At 41.6% G+C, this 23,538-nt stretch overlaps 1 protein-coding gene across 1 annotated transcript in view; it reads left to right on the forward strand.

Moving 5' to 3' along the window:
- LOC128698401 (dolichyl-diphosphooligosaccharide--protein glycosyltransferase subunit 1) overlaps positions 1-23,538 on the forward strand; it is a 75,038-nt gene that overhangs the window by 46,762 nt on the left and 4,738 nt on the right. Inside the window, exon 8 of the mRNA XM_070084992.1 lies at positions 19,262-19,444. Coding sequence (XP_069941093.1) covers positions 19,262-19,444 — 183 coding nt within the window. The remainder of the gene's footprint in view (positions 1-19,261; positions 19,445-23,538) is intronic.

Genomic DNA, 23,538 nt, shown 5'->3' on the forward strand with positions numbered 1-23,538 from the left:
GAGCCCTATTTTGGGTCAATTCCTTTGCTCCACTTGACCAGACTTGTAACTATTTCACTAGAGCTCTTTTTATTCCATCGACTGAGTACAAGACACCACCCATTTACCTATTTCAACTAATTTGGCCAATTTTACTTAAAATTCAAGAAAGGCCAGTTTTAAAATAGGGGCAAGAATAAACAGTGCAGACATTCCTGGCACTAAAATAGCATTTCTTGGTTCATCAGTCATGTGTCTGGGCTCTTCTTATATGTATTACGCTTGCTTTTCATTTCTAATTTTTATTCGAGCAAAAAAATAGATTTACTGTTGTTATTCAGACTAGTGCATAATCCTTTTTTTTTATAACAAGTTGGCCGCCTCCCACCGAGGCAGGGTGGCCCAAAAAGAAAATACTTTCATCATTATTCAACACTTTCACCTAACTCGTACATAATCACTATATTTGCAGAGGTGCCCGGAACGCAACAGTTTAGAAGCATATACGTATAAAGATGCACAACATATCCCTCCAAACTGCCAATATCCCAAACCCCTCCTTTAACCCCTTCAGGGTCCAAGGCCAAAACCTGAAGTGGTGCTCCAGTGTCCAAGAAATTTTGAAAAAAAAAAAAAATATTTTACAGAATTGAAGAGTATATTTTTGTGAAGGTAATAAGACAAAAAAAAAAAATTCTGATAAGTACTTACCGAGATACAGTGCCAAGAAGTTGACCCCAAATGACGTGGTGGCGGCAACATCGACGATTTCCACATACGCGCATTATTTTATTTACTCTTTTTTGTAGTTTTTTCTTTTATTTTATAATTTTTTTCTTTTCCTACTAACATTTGGGACCTGAGAGACCAATACTGTATACATTGTATATATATAAACTCACTGTATTGAACACAATAACCGCACTAAAGTTATCGTATTATTGTTTACCACTGTTGTTTATTACAATAAACATGCACAAATCTTGCATAATACTAATGTTCTATCATATATTTACATATTTACAATCACTGGACATAGTTTTAGAACTGCTGGAGCTTGTGGAACTCCTTGAAACAAGGCACCATGCACAGAGGTACCTTAAATTCCTCACACATAAACCGAGTGTCTGTGCGTCTTCGTTGCCGTAGTTTTGTTCGTGCACAGATGATGCATCTCTTCTGAGCAAATTTCTTCTGAGTTGAAGGAAGCTGTATTATGAAATGATCACCTTCCCTCCTCAAACGCTTGGGTATATCCTGAGTAATTCGAGGACCTTGTTGTATAGCAGATGTTGTTACCTGGTACTTCATTATGAGTTGTCTGACAACAGACAAACAAAATTCACCATACGGTGGTCTGTTGCCAGTCTTTTCTTTTCTTTCTTTTTTTTCTTAAAAACAAAAAGATGTAACCTAACCATGGAGTCCCAAATCCATGACCCCGCTACCCCCAGGCCCCTTATTGTTACCGCACCCTGTTCTAACCTTGCCTCGTCTTTTGGCCACTCTTTGGACACTCCTAAGGCCCCTGTACCTCTTGCTGGTGCTGTTTCGTCACCTGCTTCAAGTGCCGGGGTTTCGACTGACTCCTTCGATTTGTCTGACCTCCGCTCTCCTTTGACTATGCTTCCGGCCTCTCCCTCTATGGTGCGGCAATTTTCGAATCGCCAGCCCATCCCACGTCGGACCGACTCTGGTCCCACTTCTAAACGCCAATGACAATCTCCTGATGATGTTACTTCATTACCTTCCCATTCTACTCGGAAAAGACCGACAGGTCATGCACTCCCTCTCCACACTCAGTTTTGGACCACACAATGGACTAAATTCTTTACTTTAAGACCGACTTCTTCTACTGCCTATCTTTCCAACCATAGTATTGGAAAAGCGCTCCTACGCCACGTTGGTAGAGATATTTCCTTTCATGCTCTTAAGAGTGGTACGCGCATCATCACAGTCTAGAATTCTACCGAAGCTCATGATCTTTCTCTTCTTTCACATATCAATACTATTCCTATCACTATCGAAAAACATCATTCCTTCAATTCTTGTAGTGGTACTGTTATTCTGCCCCATACCATAGTCCAACAGAATTTCCAGACATGTGGCAATGACATTCTCGAACAGCTGGAACTCCATGATCTCCCAATTCTCAAGGTAGACACTTATGTTCTCCCTGCCCGCGGGCGAAGATGATACCCTTGCAATGTGGCTCATTCAACTTTTGACAGCCGTGAACTCCCATCCTCTGTTTATGTAGCAGGACATCGGTTACAAGTTCGGAAGGTGATCCCTACACCACAACAGTGTAGGAATTGCTGGCGATTTGGCCATCCAGCAAAATATTGCAGATCTATAGCCGAATGCCTAGTCTGTGGTGCCGATGACCATTCTAATACATCTTACAGTTGAACTCCCTCTTGCCTTAATTGTCATGAGGCTCACCCTTCGTACTCTCGCTGTTGCCAGGTCTACTTAAATGAGCAGGAAATTCGTTGCCTCAAAGAGGCAGAAGGTCTCCCTTATGTTATGGCAGTTTCTCATCTCCGCCTCCAAGGGAGACTACCCCCGTCTTTCTTATTCTCGTGTTTCAAAACGCCCTCATACTTCGGGGGTCCCATCTTCTGCAGCCTCCTCTGCGGTTGCCAGTCCCATAGTTACTCCTGTATCTAATTCTTTTGCTGTCCTGGGCTCAGACGTCCCTACTTCAACACCTCAGTCTGTCCTCACTTCTTCGTGTTCTTCCTCACAAACCCCGGTATCGACAAGACCTCGTACGACACCTCCTCCCAATCGTCCCTCTACTTCTCAGAGGCCCAGAAAATCCCCTTTAACCCCTCCTTCCCTTCATCCACCTCCACATTTTACCTTCCCAGTCTCTGTACCTGGGTCTTCCCCTTCCACTGGCTCTGTTACAAGTGTGGAGGTTCATCCTCCTCCTCGTACTGTGCCTTCCTCCCCTGTCTCCTCCCAAATTTCTGCCTCTTCTGTCCCCTCCCACACTTCTCCAGTTCCCTCCACCCTTTCGTCCCCCCCTACCTTGGTACAGTCCATTACAGTTCCGATCTTTACTCAAACTCCTCCTCCTCCCATCTCCAATATTGTCTCTCATACGACGTCTCTGAACTCCAAAACACTTGAAGCAATGTCTGAATATATTGCAGAGACCAAACCATCAATGGACACTGATCCACCCTCTGTTCCTTCTCTTTCCTCTTCTCCATCTGCGCAACTCCTTTCTTCACAGCGCACCGTTCCTTCGCTGCTTGAACGTTTTCCTTTACCACCGCATGTGGACTTTTCTAACCCCTCTAGTCCGTAGGTACCCTTACCTGCAGATTTCTAGTATCTTTATCGTTGCCAATCATGGCCTATTTACAGTGGAATATACGCGGCCTCAGGTAATCGGGGTGAGCTTCAGATGTTGCTCTCCCAGTTTTCCCCTGTTGGTGTTTGCTTACAGGAACCAAAATTACACTCTGCTATTATCTATCCCATCTCAGGCTATAATTTATTGTATTCTTCAGATCCTTTTCCTGATAGGACCTTTAATGAAAGTGCCCTTCTTCTACGCACTGATATTCCGTACCATCAGCTATTTGTTCATACTTCGCTGCATTACACAGCATCCCGTATCCACTTGCATAGGTGGTATACACACTGTTCTTTGTATCTCTCTCCTTCTCGGGCATTATCTATCCTGGATATTGCCTTTCTTGTTTCGTCATTACCGCCACCACTTCTGTTACTTGGCGATTTTAATGACCATTTCCTCTGGGGGGGTATCACTGTGATTCCCATGGCATTCAGTTAGAGGCTTTTCTTGCTACCCCCCCCTCCATGTTTTAAATATAGGTACTCGCACCCATTTTGATCCTTGGACTCATACTCTCTCTTGCATCGATCTTTCAGTCTGCTCTTCCTCCGCCGCATTAGACTTTACCTGGTCTGTTCTCCCAGATTTACATGACAGCGATCATTTCCCAATCATTCTTACTTCCCCTTCACATTCACCACCTCTTCGTAACCCACGCTGGCAATTTGATCAGGCAAATTGGAACCTTTACTCATGACTAACTGTTTTGAGTGAGGTTCCTTCTTCGTCCTCCATTGATGAGCTTTTACACCTCTTCTCATCCTCCGTTTTAACTGCAGCTTTACATTCTATACCCCAAACTTCGGGCAGGCATTCTCAGAAATGCATGCCTTGGTGGTCTCCTGCTTGTGCTCGTGCAGTACGTTTGAAACGTGCTGCGTGGGGCAGGTACCGGTACAATAGAACCACGGAGAGACTACTTGATTTTAAGCAGAAGCGTGCGATCGCTCGCCTTGTCATCCGTGACGCTAAACGCACTTGCTGGCGAGATTGTCTCCACCATCACCTCTGCTTCCTGTGAGTGCAGTCTGGAAAAAAGTATGAAAACTGAGTGGTAAATATTCTCCTGACCCGGCTCCTGTTCTGCGGGTTGCTGGTGTTGATATAGCAAACCCACTAGATGTTGCCAATGAAATTGGCAATCATCTGGTCCGTATTTCTCAGGCTTCATCTATGCCCCTCGTTTCTTTCCTCAAAGTCTGCCAGAGAGTTTGCACCCTTGGACTTTTCTTCTCTCAGAGAAGAACAGTATAATGTGCCTTTTACACTTCAGGAACTGGAGGCAACACACTCAGCTTGCCGATCATTGGCAGCTGGGCCCGACGACATTCATATTCGTATGCTACAACATTTACATCAGTCAGCCCTTGCAGTCCTATTACACCTTTTCAATCTTATTTGGTCACAAGGAGTTCTTCCACAGCCATGGAAATCTGCCATTGTTCTCCCTTTCCGCAAACTGGGCACTACGGGACATGAAGCCTCCCACTATCGTCCCAGTGCTCTTACTAGTGCAGTTTGCAAAGTGATGGAACGCCTGGTAAATAGACGTTTAGTGTGGTATTTAGAGACACACAACAGTCTCTCCACTCGTCAATATGGCTTTCGTAAGGGCCGTTCTACCATAGACCCCTTACTATGCTTGGATACGTATGTTCGTAATGCCTTTGCGAATAACCACTCGGTTATTGCCATATTTTTTGACCTTGAGAAGGCATATGACACAACTTGGAGGTATAATATTTTGGCCCAAGCCCATTCCTTAGGCCTCCGAGGCAATCTACCATCCTTCCTTAAGAACTTTTTACCTGAAAGACATTTCCGTATTCGGGTTAATAATGTACTCTCCCTGGACTTTATCCAAGCTGAAGGTGTCCCCCAGGGATGTGTTCTGAGCACAACACTTTTTCTCCTTGCTATAAATGATTTGGCCTCTAGTCTTCCTTCCAATATTTGGTCATCACCCTCTGTGTTGATGACTTCGCTGTTGCCTGTGCAGGCGCTGACTGTCGCCTCATTACAGTTTCTCTCCAGCATGCGGTCGACTGTTTCCAATTGGGCCACCACACATGGGTTTAAATTTTCCAGTACCAAAACTCACCAAATTACTTTCACTAGACGCTCTGTCATCTCCGATCATCCTTTGTACCTCTATGGCTCCTGTATCCCTGAACGTGATAGTCAGGTTTCTAGGCCTCCTCTTTGACCGTAAGTTATCCTGGAAACCTCACATTACCTCTCTGAAGGCAACTTGTCACAGCCGGCTGAACCTTCTTAAAACCCTTGCTCATCTTTCATGGGGAGCTGATCATCGAACTCTCCTTCGCCTACATTCCACCCTCATTTTATCAAAACTTGATTATGGTGACCAGATCTATTCAGCAGCCTCTCCTGCTACTCTCTCTAGCCTTAACCCCATTCATCACCAAGGATTACATTTATGCCTTGGTGCTTTTCGCTCTTCCCCTGTCGAGAGCCTCTATGCAGAAGCGAACGTTCCATCCTTATCCGATCGCCGTGATGCCCATTGCCTTCACTACTATGTACGCTCTCATGATCTCCGCAGTCCTTCCATTTATAGAATGATCACCGATATTAGTAGACATTCTTCATTTGTTCGCCGCCCCCGTTTGCTCCGTCCCTTCTCTATTCGCCTACATTCGCTCTTGTCTTCTCTTCAATTACCACCTTTCTATGTTCATGTTGCATCTCACTTTTCCCTACCCCCCTGGGAAGTTCCAGCTGTTCGAGTCTGTTCTTTCTCACTCCCTTGCTCGAAAGCCCAACTGCCTACGGTAGCTTCCTGCTCTCTTTTTCTTGACCACTTCCACTCTCATTCTCATGCCATTGCAGTGTACACAGATGGCTCTAAGTCTTCTGACAGCGTAGGATTCACAGCAGTGTTTCCGGACAGCGTCGTACGAGGGCATTTACTATCTTCAGCTAGTATTTTTACTGCTGAATTGTATGCCATTCTTGCAGCACTTATCTGTATTGCATCTATGCCTGTGTCATCGTTTCTGGTTGTCTCAGACTCCCTTAGTGCTTTACAGGCTTTACAGAAATTTGATACACCTCACCCCTTAGTCCTCTGTATCCAACTTTGGCTATGCCGCATCTCTATCAAGCATAAATATGTTTTTTGTTGGGTCCCTGGTCATGTTGACATACAGGGCAATGAACAGGCAGACACTGCTGCGCGGTCAGCAGTACATGACCTACCAGTTTCATATAGAGGTGTTCCATTTATGGACTATTTTGCTGCAATAGCTACCCACCTTCACACCCGTTGGCAACAGCGTTGGTCTACTCTACTCGGTAACAAATTTCAATCTATTAAACCGAGTATAGGTTACTGCCTGTCTTCTTGTCACCAGTGTTGAGGTTGGGAGACTACTCTCTCCTGTCTTCGCATTGGCCATACTCATCTTACTTGTGGATATCTCATGGAGAGGCGCCCTGCTCCTCTCTGTGAGAATTGTCAGGTTCCATTATCAGTCAGCCACATTCTGTTAGACTGCCCACTTTATCAACGAGCATGCAGAATTTACCTCCGTCGTCATCTTCGCTGGTGAATATGATTCCTCACTATCACTACTCGAATGATCGTCAAGAGCAATAAAATCACAATCCACGTCACTATCATCATCATTACTGAAGTCAGAGGCCTGGCCACGCAAAAATGTTAGTTTTCTCTTGCGTTGAGGTACAACTGACCGTGACTGACGAGTGCCCACACCAGAGGTAGAAGGTTGGGGATCGTCAGGGTTTTCTGCACTATTATCGATATCCTGGTCATTCCTTTCGGTCACTAACTGATCAAAGCCGTAGAATTCGTCTTCATTTCCACTTCCATCACTGTCAGAACTATCAGATAGGAAGAGGAGAGTCCCAATTTTCCTTGGAGTGAGAGCTGCCTTGCGACGAGGCATGGTGAACAAGGGTAACTGAGCCGGCGTTCCCACAATGCTATGCGGGTGCCTAGATTTTTTGTTTATGGCGCACTCCCACCACGCAGACCCGTTCTCTCACATGTAGGCCTATGAGCGTTTTCGCGCTAAATTTGACGGTGCTAGAATTTTGGCGTAGATCTACGGTTTGGACATTCAACGTGAAGCCGTAGATCTACGAGACGGACCCTGAAAGGGTTAAAGTGCAGTCATTGTACAGTGGACCCTCGCCTAACACTATTAATGCGTTCTTGAGAGTTCAATGTTAGGCAAAATTATCGTTAGGCGAATTAATTTTCCCCACAAGAAATAATGGAAATCAAATTAATCCGTTCCTGACACCCCAAAGTATGAACAAAAAAAAATTTTTACCACATGAAATATTAATTTTAATACACACAAACTGAAGAAGACATGCACAGTTACATGACACTTACCTTTACTGAAGATCTGGTGATGATTGATGGGATGGGAGGAGGGGATAGTGTTGGTGTTAGTGTTTAGAAGGGGAATCCCCTTCCATTAGGACTTGAGGTGGCAAGGCCTTTTCCGGGGTTACTTCCCTTCTTCTTTTAATGCCACAGGACCAGCTTGAGTCACTGGACCTCTGTCGCACAACATACCTGTCCATAGAGGCCTGTACCTCCCGTTCCTTTATGACAATCCTAAAGTGTTTCAAAACATTGTCAGTGATTTTCATCAAAAAAGGTTTGCACTTTAAGCCACATTGCTCACATTTCCTTAATCTTTGAAGTACGCAACTTCCTCAATTTCACTATCCCCTCCTCCGAAGCAGTTTCCTCATGTGTGGCCTCTTGCTGTTGAAGATGATCTAGCAGCTCGTCAGTGGTTAGTTCTTCATTGTCCTCCTCCACCAACTCTTCCACATCCTCCCCACTAACCTCCAACCCCAAGGAATTCCCCAGTGCCACAATGGATTCCTCAACTGGCATAGGATTCCCAGGGTTAGCCTCAAACCCTTCAAAATCCCTTTTGTCTACACATTCTGGCCACAGTTTCTTCCAAGCAGAGTTCAAGGTCCTCTTAGTCACTTCCTCCCAAGGCTTACCTATAATGTTTACACAATTGAGGATGCTAAAGTGATCTCTCCAAAACTCTCTTAAGAGTCAGTTGAGTTTCTGAGGTCACTACAAAGCACCTTTCAAACATAGCTTTTGTGTACAGTTTCTTGAAGTTGGAAATGACCTGCTGGTCCATGGGCTGCAGGAGAGGAGTGGTATTAGGAGGCAAAAACTTGACCTTAATGAAGCTCATTTCCGCAGAAAGTTACTCTGCCACATCTGAAGGATGACCAGGAGCATTGTCTAATACCAGGAGGCACTTAAGGTCTAATTTCTTTTCAGTTAGGTAAATTTTCACAGTGGGGGCAAATGCATGGTGTAACCAGTCGTAGAAAAAGTCCCTAGTGACCCATGCCTTACTGTTTGCCCTCCACAGCACACACAAATTAGCCTTGAGGACATGGCTTTTCCTGAACACTCTGGGAGTTTGAGTGATACACCAATAAAGGCTTCACTTAGCAATCACCACTAGCATTGGCACACATCAACAGAGTAAGTCTGTCTTTCATAGGCTTATGTCCTGGGAGTGCCTTTTTCTCCTGAGTAATGTACGTCCTGTTTGGCATTTTCTTCCAAAACAGGCCTGTTTCGTCACAATTAAACACTTGTTCAGGTTTCAGTCCTTCACTGTCTATGTACTCCTTGAATTCCTGCACATATTTTTCAGCCGCTTTGTGGTCCGAACTGGCAGCCTCACCATGCCTTATCACACTATGTATGCCACTACAATTCTTAGATCTCTCAAACCAACCTTTGCTGGCCTTAAATTCACTCACATCATCACTAGTTGCAGGCATTTTTCTCATTAAATCGTCATGCAACTTCCTAGCCTTTTCACATATGATCGCTTGAGAGATGCTATCTCCTGCTATCTGTTTTTCATTTATCCACACCAATAACAGTCTCTCAACATCTTCTATCACTTGCAATCTCTGTTTCAAAAACAAAGTTGCACCTTTGGCAAGAACAGCTTCCTTGATTGCCGTTTTCTTGGCCACAATAACATCGATGGTTGATTGGGGTTTTGTGTACAACCTGGCCAGCTCGGAGACACGCACTCCACTTTCATACTTAGCAATGATCTCTCTCTTTCATATCCATAGTAATTCTCACTCTTTTTGCTGTAGGGTTGGCACTAGAAGCTTTCTTGGGGCCCATGGTGACTTACTTTGCAGGTGCAATCACTAAAAAGGCTGTGATAATATGAAATGTTCCAATTGTATGCTTGGAAGTGACCGCGGTGGCTCGCTTGTAAACACTGGCACCCAAGGAACAAGTGAGGCGGGCTCAGGCCGCACGTGGACGCGTCTCGAACGAACCGCGTTGAGCGAGTTTTTTAGCGCCAGCCGAGGCAAAATTTTTGCTTTAAAATGTGTCGCTAGGCGGATTTAACGTTATGCGATGCGTTCATTAGGCGAGATTCCACTGTACTTCCCATTTCCAGTACTCGAGTCCGGCTCTATAAAAATAACTGGTTTCCCCGAATCCCTTCACTAAATATTACCCTGCTCACACTCCAACAGCTCATCAGTTCCCAAATACCATTCGTCTCCATTCACTCCTATCTAACATGCTCATGCACGCTTGCTGGAAGTCCAAGCCCCTCACCCACAAAACCTCCTTTACCCCCTCCCTCCAACCTTTTCAAGGACAACCGCTACCCCGCCTTCCTTCCCCTACAGATTTATACGCTCTCCATGTCATTCTGCTTTGATCCATTCTCTCTAAATGACCAAACCACCTCAACAACCCCTCTTCAGCCCTCTGACTAATACTTTTATTAACTCCACACCTAATTTCCACACTCTGAATTCTCTGCATAATATTTCCACCACATATTGCCCTTAGACAGGACATCTCAACCGCCTCCTCGCTGCAGCATTTACAACTCAAGCTTCACACCCATGTAAGAGTGTTGGTACCACTATACTCATACATTCCCTTCTTTGCCTCCATACATAATGTTTTTTGTTTACACGTATAACTCAATGCACCACTCGCCTTTTTTCCTTCATCAATTCTATGGTTAACCTCATCCTTCATACGTCCATCCGCTGACACGTCAACTCCCAAATATCTGAAAACATTCACTTCTTCTATACTACTCCTCTCCAATTTGATATCCAATTTTTCTTTATCTAAATCATTTGATACCCTCATCACCTTACTCTTCTATGTTCAGTTTCAGCTTTCTACCTTTACACACACTCCCGAACTTGTCCACTAACGTTTGCAACTTTTCTGTAGAATCTCTCATAAGCACAGTAGCATCAGCAAAAAGTAATTGTGTCAATTCTCATTTTGTATTTGATTCCCCAAAATTTAATCCCACCCCTCTCCCCAAAACTCTAGCATTTACTTCTTTTACAACCCCATCTATAAATATATTAAACAACCATGGTAACATTACACAACCCTGTCTAAGACCCACCTTTACCAGGAAGTAGTCTCCCTCTCTTCTGCACACCCTAACCTGAGCTTCACTATCCTCATAAAAACTCTTTACAGCATTTAGTAACTTGCTACCCATTCCTTATACAGTGGACCCCCGGTTTACGATCAGCTCCCAATGTGACCAATTATGTAAGTGTATTTATGTAAGTGCATTTGTACGTGTATGTTTGGGGGTCTGAAATGGACTAATCTAATTCACAATATTCCTTATGGGAACAAATTCATTCAGTAATGGCACCTGAACATACTTCTGGAATGAAATAATATCGTAAACCGGGGGTCCACTGTACTTGCAACATCTGCCACATTGCTCCCCTATCCACTCTATCATATGCCTTTTCTAAATTAATAAATGCAATGAAAACTTCCCTACCATTATCTACATACTGTTCACATATATGCTTCAATGTAAACACTTGATCTACACATCCCCTATCCACTCTAAAACCTCCTTGCTCATCCGCAATCCTACATTCTGTCTTGCCTCTAATTCTTTCAGTAATAACCCTACCCCACACTTTTCCTGGTATACTCAGTAAACTTATTCCTCTATAATTTTTACGATCCATTTTGTCCCCCTTCCCTTTATATAAAGGAATTATACATGCTCTTTGCCAATCCCTAGGTACCTTCCCCCCTTTCATACATTTATTAAACAAAAATACCAACCACTCCAACACTTATCCTCCCCTGCTTTTAACATTTCTGTCATGATCCTGTCAGTTCCAGCTGCTTTACCCCCTTTCATTCTATGTAGCGCCTCACGCACCTCCCCCACGCTTACATCCTGCTCTTCTTCACTCTTAAAAGATGGTATACCTCCCTGGCCAGTGCATGAAATTACCGCCTCCCTTTCTTCGTCGACATTTAAAAGTTCCTCAAGATATTCCCACCATCTACCCAATACCTCCATCTCCCCATCTACTAACTCCCCTACTCTATTTTTAACTGAGAAATCTGTTCGTTCTCTATTCTCTATTCTCGCTCTTAAATTTTTTCTTATTTTCATCAAAATTTCTTGACAGTGCCTCTCCCACTCTGTCATCTGCTATCATTTTACACTCTCTCACCACTCATCACAATCATGAATGCTTATTAGACCCACCAGTTGACGTGTATTGAACATGTGATATTGATTTGTTTACTCTTGAACATCAAAAATTTAACATTTCCGCTACTTGGAGCTCAATTTCAAACTACTTTTAGTTGGTAAACTATTCAGAATCACCTCTATTTCTGTAATATATCTTCCATTGTATCAAATGAGGCAAAGAAAACGAGAATATAAACATAAATACCCTACGAAAGTACACTGCAAATCGCTGTTTTAAATAAAAACATGATCACAGTTTTTTTCTCATTATGCACTGCGTGTTGCAGGATTTTTTTTATACTGTGCACACTGACCATACAGACCCATTCTCATGTAGGCCTACCAGCTTTCTCCTGCAAGATTTGCAGCCCTAGAATTTTGGTGTAGTATTGTAGGGCTAACACTGGCTTCAAAGCCGTAATTTTATGTTATCGACACCAAAAAGAAAGAAAAAACTTTCATCATTGTTCAACACTTTTGCCATAACTCATACATAATCACTGTCTTTGCAGAGGTGACAATTTAGATGTCCCTCCAAGCAGCCAATATCTTAAACCCCTCCTTTAACCCATAAACAGTCCAAACGTATATATACTTTCTTACCGTTAGTACCCCAAACGTAAATTTACGTCTTACTTTTCCTGCCTCCAAATTTGGCACAATTGGCCTGAGATGCCTGGTCAGCATAGAATGGGTCTTAACACTCAGTGTGTGCAGTATTAAAAAAATCTGGGACCACTTAGTACCTTGTGGGAGTGCCAGTTATATTAATGAGTGCCAGCTGGAGCAAATAGTGTGGCAAACACCAAGGATTCACTGATGTAATGTCATATTAACACTCCCCTTTTAAGAGGAAAGTAATGTTAACCCCAAGTTTAGGGTCTGTCTATCTGTCTGTTTATTTCATTGTCTATCTCTGTGTATCTGTCTATATCTGTCTCTGTCTATCTGTCTCTATCTCTGTCTCACAGGTACACACAAATACAATTATACATAGTGTAAATTACCTAGGATAACTTAAAAAATCCGAAGTGCTATACTGTATTTGTAGATATAATGCATAAGAATACCTGTGGTTCACAGTGGCTCTCTGAGACAGAGAGAGAGACAAGCAGAGAGACAGAAAGAGACAGGCAGACAGAGAAATAAGACAGAGAGACAGATAATCAGAGATACAAGCTCATCAAATGTCATCCCTTTTCTCTGCACCCTCGCTGACACCCATCGAATGTCAAAGCTTATCTCCTCTTATCTCTGCACTATCTCATCTCTGCTCTAACTCATCTTATCTCTGCACCCTCACTGGAGCCCATCAAATGTCATTTCATATCACTGCTCTCCTGGATGCTTGTCACTGAACACTTGTCTTGCACATTGCGTCAAGGGAATTTCTTTCTTCTTCTTCTTCTATACTCCTATGTATCCAAAACATTTCTGGGACCTATAAATACTTTGTATACATTCTTAGACAATAGTAAATGACAAAGGCAGGTGTAAATGTCCACCTGTCATTGTGTTTGTGACAATTTGAATACAATTTCGGTACCTAATACTAGTGTCAGAACAAAGACTGGTTATGAAACGACAAGAACTGCTATAAATTGTAATTATCAGAACATAAAAATTACATAAAATATGAAAAATAGAAAAGGTATATCAGCAACACTTCTGCAAGCGGCAGGACTCCATGTTGCTGTCACATGAGCATCCAGTGCCAACTTCTCTGCCTCATATCTCTGTAAGTTCTGACCCTTTTTTTTTTTTTATTCTAAAACACTTAAAAAATGTGCTCTTTTTTTCTATAATTTTTTTTTTTTTTTTTTTTTTAACTATTCGGGGCGCTGCTTGAGTGAACGTATATATACGTTTTGATCATTTAAGGATTAAATCTGTATAAAACGTTAATATAGACATTTTGATTAATCCACCTTTTTTTTTTTTTTTTAAATTATGTAATAAACACACTTCGTAACATAAAAACATATAAATTAACATAAATATGAGATATTTTTCCAGTTGGCTTGACAGTGAACAAAAACCATTCAGGTCCAGGCTGGTAACAACAACAAGAAGTTTGTTTACAAAATTCGCGAACCTTCTACACTCTCATTTAATCTTGTTTACTCGCCTCTCACTACATTAAGACTACAGATATTTTAAGGTAAGTAATGAGTAAATACTATTTTTTTTTTTTCAACAAACCAGCCGTATCCCACCAAGGCAGGGTGGCCCAAAAAGAAAAACAAAAGTTTCTCTTTTTAAATTTAGTAATTTATACAGGAGAAGGGGTTACTAGCCCCTTGCTCCCGGCATTTTAGTCTCCTCTTACGACACGCATGGCTTACGGAGGAAGAATTCTGTTCCACTTCCCCATGGAGATAAGAGGAAATAAACAAGAACAAGAACTAGAAAGAAAATAGAAGAAAACCCAGAGGGGTGTGTGTATATATATGCTTGTACATGTATAATATTAGTACATATGTATTATTGTAATAACAATAATAATTATTATTATTAATTTAGGGAACTGGAGCACAGATCCACTGTATAGCACTTTGTCTGGATTTTTTGGGTTATCTTAGGTAATTTACACTATGTAGTATGATAACTTTACTTATGTGTACCTGTGAGAGACAGACAGAGATAGAGAGAGATACAGATGGAGAGATAGCCAAATTCAGTCAGCCAGGCAGCCAACCACCCACCTGGCAGGCCGGCCTGCTAGCCAGCCAGCCAGCCGAATACGTATTACACGTGTTCCAGAGTCTTTTCTCTTACTTAGGGCATAGGTTATAGGACATTCTGGCAGGATGACACTACCAGTGGTATTCTCCCATTCCACTGTGTTGACAATACTTAAAGATAACAGTAACATACGATACTGTATGAGATGTAAAATTTACAATACAATCCAGTACCATGTATACATATATACAGTACATAAATGATTAAACTATATCAATAGAAGTACATTATGGTAAAAAGAATGAAATAGTGATTGTACATTACATTACAGTACTATGTAGGTAGTTTATATAGCGAAGGTTTGACATTATGCCCTACTCAGTATGTCAGCAATTTTCAAAGGTTCGACTTATGTCCATTTTGACTTATGCCCAGTTGGTTGGGACCAAGCTCGGTCGTAAGTTGGTTGGTACTTGTGCACAAAATAAAAAATAAATGGACAAAATATAATTTAACCTTAAGGAAACAGAAATTTTTATATCTGTAATTCTTTACTTCTTTTTTTTTTTAACACTTCATTCGTCTGCCACTGGGGCATGGTGATCTGAAGAAGAAACATTTTCACCATCATTCACTCTTATCATTGTCTTACCAGAGGTGAGCAGATATGACAGCTCACGTCCCAACTAACATCAAACGTCATTAACCCCTCCTTTAGAGTGCTGGTATTGTACTTCCCACCTCTATACAAAATTTATGTGAACTCTTGTTACATTCATAAAATGAACATATAATTAGAATGAAAGTATACGTATATGGTAAAAATAAAGGGGGGGTAAGTTGGTCTTAGATTGGGCTTCGAGAATGCCATACCTTAAATTTTCACAGGTATGGAACAAGGGCCTGGAGTTAGGAATCAGCGGCATACTCGTTTACTGACACCTCGGACTTATGATAGGCTCTCTGACCAGTATTCATACCTAAATAATGTATATTAACCCTTGACTGTCGCAAATCCATTTTTGAAACTGTCTTTCTATGTCGCAAAACATTCGAAAAAACAATTATTTTTTCTTACCAAAATGTTAGGATTAATTTGCCGAGTGTTCTAAGCCTAAAAAGAAAATTTTGTGATCAGTACTTACCAAAATATATAGGCATAAAGTTGGCAGAAAATGAGCCCTGTATGACAACAACGACAAATGTTGCTCACCCGGTAAACTTTTTTTTTTTTATTCCCATTCGAAGGTTTCTTATTTTTTTTCCACAATTTTACTTCTTTAGGTAACTTATGTGGCCTGTAAGACCAAAGGTGCACTGTACATATATACACTTGTTGTATGCAACACAATAAGTGCACAAACATTGTCATCAATATATTTACAAAACTTGTTTACACAAACAATACAAAAAAATTTTTATTTCTTTATTTCTATTGTTCTATAATATATATACAAATGTACAGTCACTGGACACTTTCCTAGAACTGCTGCAGCTTGTGGAATTCTTTGAAACATGGGTATATGCACAGTGGTATTTTACCTCCACACATGAAACGAGTGTCTCTTTGTTTTTGTGGGCGTTTTGTGGTATGTGCACAGACGTAACACCTCTTCTGAGCAGTTTTCTTGATAGTAGTAGGAGGCAGTTGTATGGGGTAGTGATCACCAGGCCTCAGACGAGAGGGTACGAGTTGATGATTTCATGGGTGCAGGACTATCGCAGGTATTGTTCCTTGGTACTTGAATATTATTTGTCTGACGACTGACAAACAAAATTCACCATATTTGGGTTTGTTGTTGGTCTTCAACTTGTACATATCACAAGCATTCAGCATGGAAATATTAAGATGATGGAAAAAGAGTTTTATGTACCACTTATAAGTCTTGCAAACACAGTCAGCAAACCCAATCTGCATGTCGCATTCATCAACTAAGTGCATATTAAGGTTGTAGTCCATCACAGCTGCAGGTTTTAGAATGGGTTCATTGATCTCTATTCTGCCTGCCAGTGTCTGCCATTTCGTGTTGAACTGATGTCAACAATGTGACATCACATTTGTCATGCCACCAAAATGCCACTATGCCATTGGCAGCAAACACCTGCACCTCACCTCTGTAAGTGCCTGCGTCGAACCTAGGTATATGCTTACGATTTCCACGCACTGTGCCACACACATCTGTCATGTTCACCTGCAAGAAATCGATGAGTAAGGGGCTCGTCTCTCAGTTATCAGTATATAATATATGTATGCCCCTTACCAAGATATGATTCCATCATTGTTCTAGCCACATCACCAGAGATATCCAATAATTTCCTTGTACCTCTCAATGTATTACTGCCAGTGTACACAGTTATATCCAAAACCAGACCACTTTTGCAATCACACAGTACAAATAACTTTATACCAAAGCACTTTTGTTTCAGGTACATAAACACACTCCTGATCTTATATAACCTGTCGTTTGTCAGGCCTTGTTTTGTCTGTGAAGTGTAGCATACATAACAGTAGCAGAAATCAATTCACTGGTATAATGCCACTGAAAGATGGGGTTGAAATCAGGTGGTCTGTCATCCAGTATGTGGTGCCAGTGTGCTTATACACATGTGGCATAAGCATTATTGTGGCAAAGAAAAGGTACATCTCTGCCAGAGTTGTCCTACGAGTGTAGCTGTGACCTTGGTGAAAGAATTGTTTGCCATGGTGTACTCGTAGGATGTGTTGCTTTCCCTGACAGTAATTTCCATTAGGGGTTCATCAAAGAGTAACTGAAAGCATTCAAGTTCAGTGGCATTGTTCCCAAGTGTACACAATGGCCGTATTCCACTTTGTGTTTTGTGAAAGTCATGGGGATTGGGAACAAAATTGGCACCTTCCTGCCAATCCCAGATGCGGTCTGCTGGTAGGTATTGGATATTGACAGGTGGTTGTAGTAGTGCAGGTTGTTTGAGTGTGGGGGTGGTTGAGGCTGGTTGTGGCTGTGCTGAGTTAGCAGTGCGGCCCGCTCCTGGTGCCACATGACTCGTACCACCACCACTATCTTCTGCCCCATGCACATTACTCATCCCCATTGTAACAATATCATCATCTTCACTATCAGTTCATGGTGTAGGTCCACAGGATGTACTCTGAGATGTATTCCTTTTCCTTGGAATGGCATATGGCACACTACCAGAACACATGCTGCGTCGTACATACTGCCTCTTCACTGGAGAATATTCCCCCTCACTGTCACAACTCAAACTGCTTTCAATAGCTTGGAAATCACTATTACTGCTCACATCCGAGTCCTGTACACAGGAAAATAGTTTCCTCTTTTGTCCTGGTACAGGTGAACGTGAAAGAGACTGCCCAGCACTAGAGGTGGAAGGTTGTGGGTCATCTTGGTTTTCATCACTAATTATGTTATCCTGGGCACTACTTTCGGTCACACCCTCCTGAAAACTATGGAATTCACTTTCACTGGCACTTACATCGCTGTTAGAACTATCACTTGGGAACAGAAGACCTCCAATTCGGCGAGGAATAAAGGTACTTCTTACTGCCAGGCAACATGAACAAGGACTACTAAAATGGCGTTCACACAATGCACCACTGAGTCCCTGATTTTTTTCATACTGCGCACACCCATCACGCAGACCCATTCTCTCGCATATAGGCCGACTAGCTTTCTCCCGCTTGATTTGAAGCCACTAGAATTTACACACATTGGCTTGTAAGACTTATATATACAACCAAAACCGTCAAAGGGTTAAAGCTGATTTCTTCTATTCTGTTTATTTCAATATACAGTACACTACTGTATAAACATTTAAAAATATACCAGAAATGTTATAAATGGTGCAAAGGTGACATAGAAACAATATCAAAGATGGTTAACACAAACTCTCTACCATTATAGTATGCTTCTCACTCAGCGACAAATTCATTTAATGACATGGTCTTAGGAATGGAACTCCATTATTAAGTGAGAAGAGGCTGTAGTTGTAGATTGAGTGGGAGTGAAGTCCTTGAAGTTACTGTTAATATGGAAACAGATGTACCGTACATGCTTTTATATGTACATTATGCAGCTAGTCTTGAATGACATTTTAAATCTTCATTGCACTCTTGTAGTGACTGCTTCAAGATGCTAAGATACTTGAAGGTGCATAGCATACAGAGGAAGGTTACATGTGGCTTGTGGAAGAGATTTAATCAGAGAACGAGATGGCAAAGATGGATCATTCGAATGACAATCAGAAAATGGATGTAGTGAGACATGCAGGCAAATGTCTATATCTGTAACCTACATTCTCTTTGCAGTGGTGAAGAAATAAATGGGAGTTACTGTTGCTGGAAGTAAACCTGAAGTACCACAAGAGAAAGCCACACTGCTTGGCTTTATTGGGTTATTGTCCTTTTAGGCAAATAATCTGAAGTGGTCTTCTTGAACTTGCTTTGAATATGATGGTACATAGAAAGTTGAGAAAATGCATGGTATCCCATCCCCTCACTCTTAATTACCTTTCATTGTATTCCCTCTTATAATAGTACTTAATGATAAAACATAAATAATCTGCTTAGAGCTAGATATTGTACATGTTCAGGAATCTTCAGTGTTCAGGTTTACTAAGATTTTTCATTAACTAATTTTTTCAGGTTATTATTTATGTTCGTCTAGACTTGACCCTTAGTAAAGATGATGCAACAGAAGCCAAGATGCGGGTGTCTTCATATTGTGAGCAGGTGCACACTCACCACGACAAGAGAGCTCGTCTCTATGAGAAATTGGAGGAAGAATTGCAGAAGCTCAAGAGCTCTAAAGATGTAGCTCAGTCACAGGTAATTTATAAATTTAAATTTAATTCTTGTAAAATGTAAAAGCAAATTTATTCAAAGCAAACCTGGTTTGTTGTAAATGAGAGTTAGTTCCATATCCTTTCCAAAAATGTATTGACATTAATCATGTATGACCTCTAATGCAGTTGGATATTCTAACTTCACCACTTTGTCATCAAAATGTTTTCACATAAATGACAACTTTAAATAACCCAGGTGTTACCACAGGTTGAAACACAACATAAACCTGCAAAAAGAGCACTGAAATTAATTTAATGACTACCTGGAGAGAGTTCCGGGGGTCAACGCCCCCACAGCCCGGTCTGTGACCAGGCCTCCTGTTATTAAATAACTTTTTAGCTATAAAGGTAAAAAAAAAAAAAATATTAGGACAGTATGACTCGTTCTTATACAAGCGTCGTATTCAGTGAAGTAGGCATGACACAAGCACTCAAGCCCCACAGTATCGCACACCTTAGGTGAATGGGATATTTGATAAAAAAAAATTGTCCTGTGCTCTTATTAGATTCTTTTCTTTTGTATTTATGGTTCATACTTTAATTTGGGTGGTAGTGAATTAAATAGTTTACAGTGGACCCTCGGGTAACAACATTAGTCCGTTCCAGAGAGCTTGTCTTTAACCGATTTTTTCATTATCCAAATTAATTTTCCCCATAAGAAATAATGGAAATCCAAGTAATCCATTCCAGACACCCAAAAGTATTAAACCAAATAATTTTTTTTACCTGAAATATACATTTCCCTTCACAGAAAACAATGTGGCATGCTGAATAAACAATGCTGAAATGACACTTACCTTTATTGAGGACTTATTGAAGAGTGATGAGATGGGAGGAGGTCAGAGGATGGAAGAGTTTACAATTGTTTGGAAGGGGAATCCCCTTCCATGAAGACTTGAGGTAACAAGTCCTTTTCTGGGGTTACCTCCATTTTTTGTTTTTTAATGCCACTAGGACCAGCTTGAGAGTCACTGGACCCCTGTCGCACCAAAAATCTTGTCCAGAGAGCTCTGTTTCTGGCATCTCTCTAAGATTTCCATAAAATGGGACACAATATTGAATTGTACATGTTGTCAATATGGCCTGCAACAGCTGTGTCAGGGTAATGTTCATCCCTAAATGCTTGCACCTTTGTCCACATTGTACAAATGTCCTTCATCTTTGACGAAGGCAACTTCCTCCATCTCTCTTCCTCCTCCTCTGAAGGAAATTCCTGAGCTCTGGTTTGTTGCTGTTGCACCTCAAGCTCTTGCAGCTCTGTAGTGGTTAGGTCTTCAGCATCATCCTCCACCAACTCTTCCACATTCTCGCCACTAACCTCCAACCCCATGGACTTCTCCAATGACACAATAGATTCCACAACTGGCATAGGCTCCTCAGGGTCAGCCCCAAACCCTTCAAAATCCCTCTCTTATACACATTCTGGCCACAATTTTCTCCAAAGTCCTGCAAGTCACTCTTTCCCAAGCCAGAACTCTCTTAGGGTCAGTGCAGTGTTTGAGGTCACTTCAAAGCAGTTTTGAAACACTGCTTTGGTGTACAGTTTTTTGAAATTTGAAGTGACCTGCTGGTCCATGGGCTGGAGGAGAGGAGTAGTATTAGGGGGCAAGAATTTTACTTTGATGAAGCTAAACTCCCCCACAATTCACTTTTCCAAGTCTGGAGGATGAGCAGGAGCATTGTCCATTACCAGGAGGCACTTGAGTTCCAATTTATTTTCCAGGGGGTATTTTTTCACACTGGGGCCAAACACGTCATAGAACCAGTCGAGGAAAATGCCCCTAGTGACCCATGCCTTACTGTCTGCTCTCCACATCACACACAATTTAGTCTTGACGACACTGTTTTTCTTGAAAACACTGGGAGTTTCAGAGTGATACACGAGTAAAGGCTTCACTTTGCAATCACCACTAGCATTACTACAAAACGTGAGAGTTAGCCTGTCTTTCATAGGCTTGTGTCCTGGGAGTGTCCTATTTGACATTTTCTTCCAAAAGAGGCCTGTTTTGTCACAATTGAACACTTGTTGGGGTTTTAATTGTTCAGCCTCTTATGTACCCCTTAAAGTCCTGCACATATTTTTCAGCCACTTTTTTTTTGTCAGAACTGGCAGCCTCATCATGCCTTATCACACAATGTATGCCACTATGATTCTTAAATCTCTCAAACCAACCTTTGCTGGCCTTAAATTCATTAACATCAGCACTAGTTCCAGGCATTTTCTTTATTAGATCATCATGCAACTGCCTTGCCTTTTCATATGTTATTGACTGAGAAACACTATATCCCGATAATTGTTTCTCATTGATCCACACCAACAACAGTCTCTCCACATCTTCAAGTATTTCCAATCTCTGTTTTGTAAGCATACTTGCACCTTTTGCAACAACAGCTTCCTTGATTGCCTTTTTGTTGTCCAAGATAGTAGCGATCGTTGAATGGGGGTTTGTTATATAACCTGGCCAACTCGGAGACACACTCCACTTTCTTGTTTTGCGATGATCTCTCTCTTCAATTCAGTAATAATTCTCACCCTCTTTACCACAGGGCTGGCACTAGAACCTTTCTTTGGGCCGATGGTGGCTTACTTAGCAGTTACAAGCACTAAAAACAATGGAATAATACAAAATATATCACATGTACGTGTGGAATTGTCCTCCCTGGCTTGTAAACATTCAGGACGAATGTCCTTAACCGAGTTTTTTTTTTTCAGTACTGGGCCAATATTTTGACAAAAAAACGTGTCGCTATCCGATTTTTTCATTATCCAATAACATCATTACCTGAGGGTCCACTGTAATTTGTAACTTGTTCAGAAGTATTTTAAAATGAAGTAATGAGTAGTAATAATGTTTTTAGAAATTGAGTTACACCGAATGCTCTAGACAAAAGTACCGTATTTTGCAGCTTATAAAGACCCGATTCAGTTTCAATGGCTTGGAATCGAACGTAACTGGGAGAGCTACAGCCCATCCCACACCCCAAACTTATAGCTCCCATCACTGACTTCAGTTTATAGGATGCATGGTGGATTTTGGAGACATTTTTTTGAAAAAAAAAAAAATGTGTCCAATAAGCCACGAAATAGGGTGTGTTGCCAAATCATATGCCAATTATTAGAGTTATGGGGCTAAACCCATAGGCATCATACAGTGCTTGGTGAAATGAGAGGCATTCAAGTTGGATCCAGGGAAGGGAAGTGCAGGTTCAGTTCCTTAGATCAAGTGTGTCTCACTGGCATCAAGGAACCTCCACTGATGGGAACAGATAGAGCTTTTCCAAGGCTCTGGTAAACTTGAGTCAACCAGTAAGTATTAGTGTTGACTAAAATGAGATGTTTTAGAAGGTGCAGAATAAAATTCTAGAAGTAAAGCATATTTCCTGTAGTTATAAATTACAATTAAAATGTAGACATGGACTTGTCTGTTCTGTTTTTTTTTTTATCACACTGGCCGATTCCCACCAAGGCAGGGTGGCCCGAAAAAGAAAAACTTTCACCATCATTCACTCCATCACTGTCTTGCCAGAAGGGTGCTTTACACTACAGTTTTTAAACTGCAACATTAACACCCCTCCTTCAGAGTGCAGGCACTGTACTTCCCATCTCCAGGACTCAAGTCCGGCCTGCTGGTTTCCCTGAATCCCTTCATAAGTGTTACTTAGCTCACACTCCAACAGCACGTCAAGTATTAAAAACCATTTGTCTCCATTCACTCCTATCAAACACGCTCACACATGCCCGCTGGAAGTCCAAGCCCCTCGCACACAAAACCTCCTTCACTCCGTCCCTCCAACCTTTCCTAGGCCGACCCCTACCCCGCCTTCCTACCACTACAGACTGATACACTCTTGAAGTCATTCTGTCTGTCATTTTGTTTGTTCTTATGTACTTATAATAGCTGATTAAGTAATTGACTGACCTTTTGTATGTGAAATTGCTTAATTTTTGCTATAGGAGTAGAGGTATGAATGTGGTGTCATATTTTTAGTTGTATAACTAAAAAAATATGCCATGTTCAGTCAGCCTCTTCAGTTTTGCATTCTTGAATGTACCATGAGCATAATAGCAGATATGCT

Source organism: Cherax quadricarinatus, chromosome 14, assembly GCF_038502225.1.
Source record: "Cherax quadricarinatus isolate ZL_2023a chromosome 14, ASM3850222v1, whole genome shotgun sequence".
NCBI lineage: Eukaryota > Metazoa > Arthropoda > Malacostraca > Decapoda > Parastacidae > Cherax > Cherax quadricarinatus.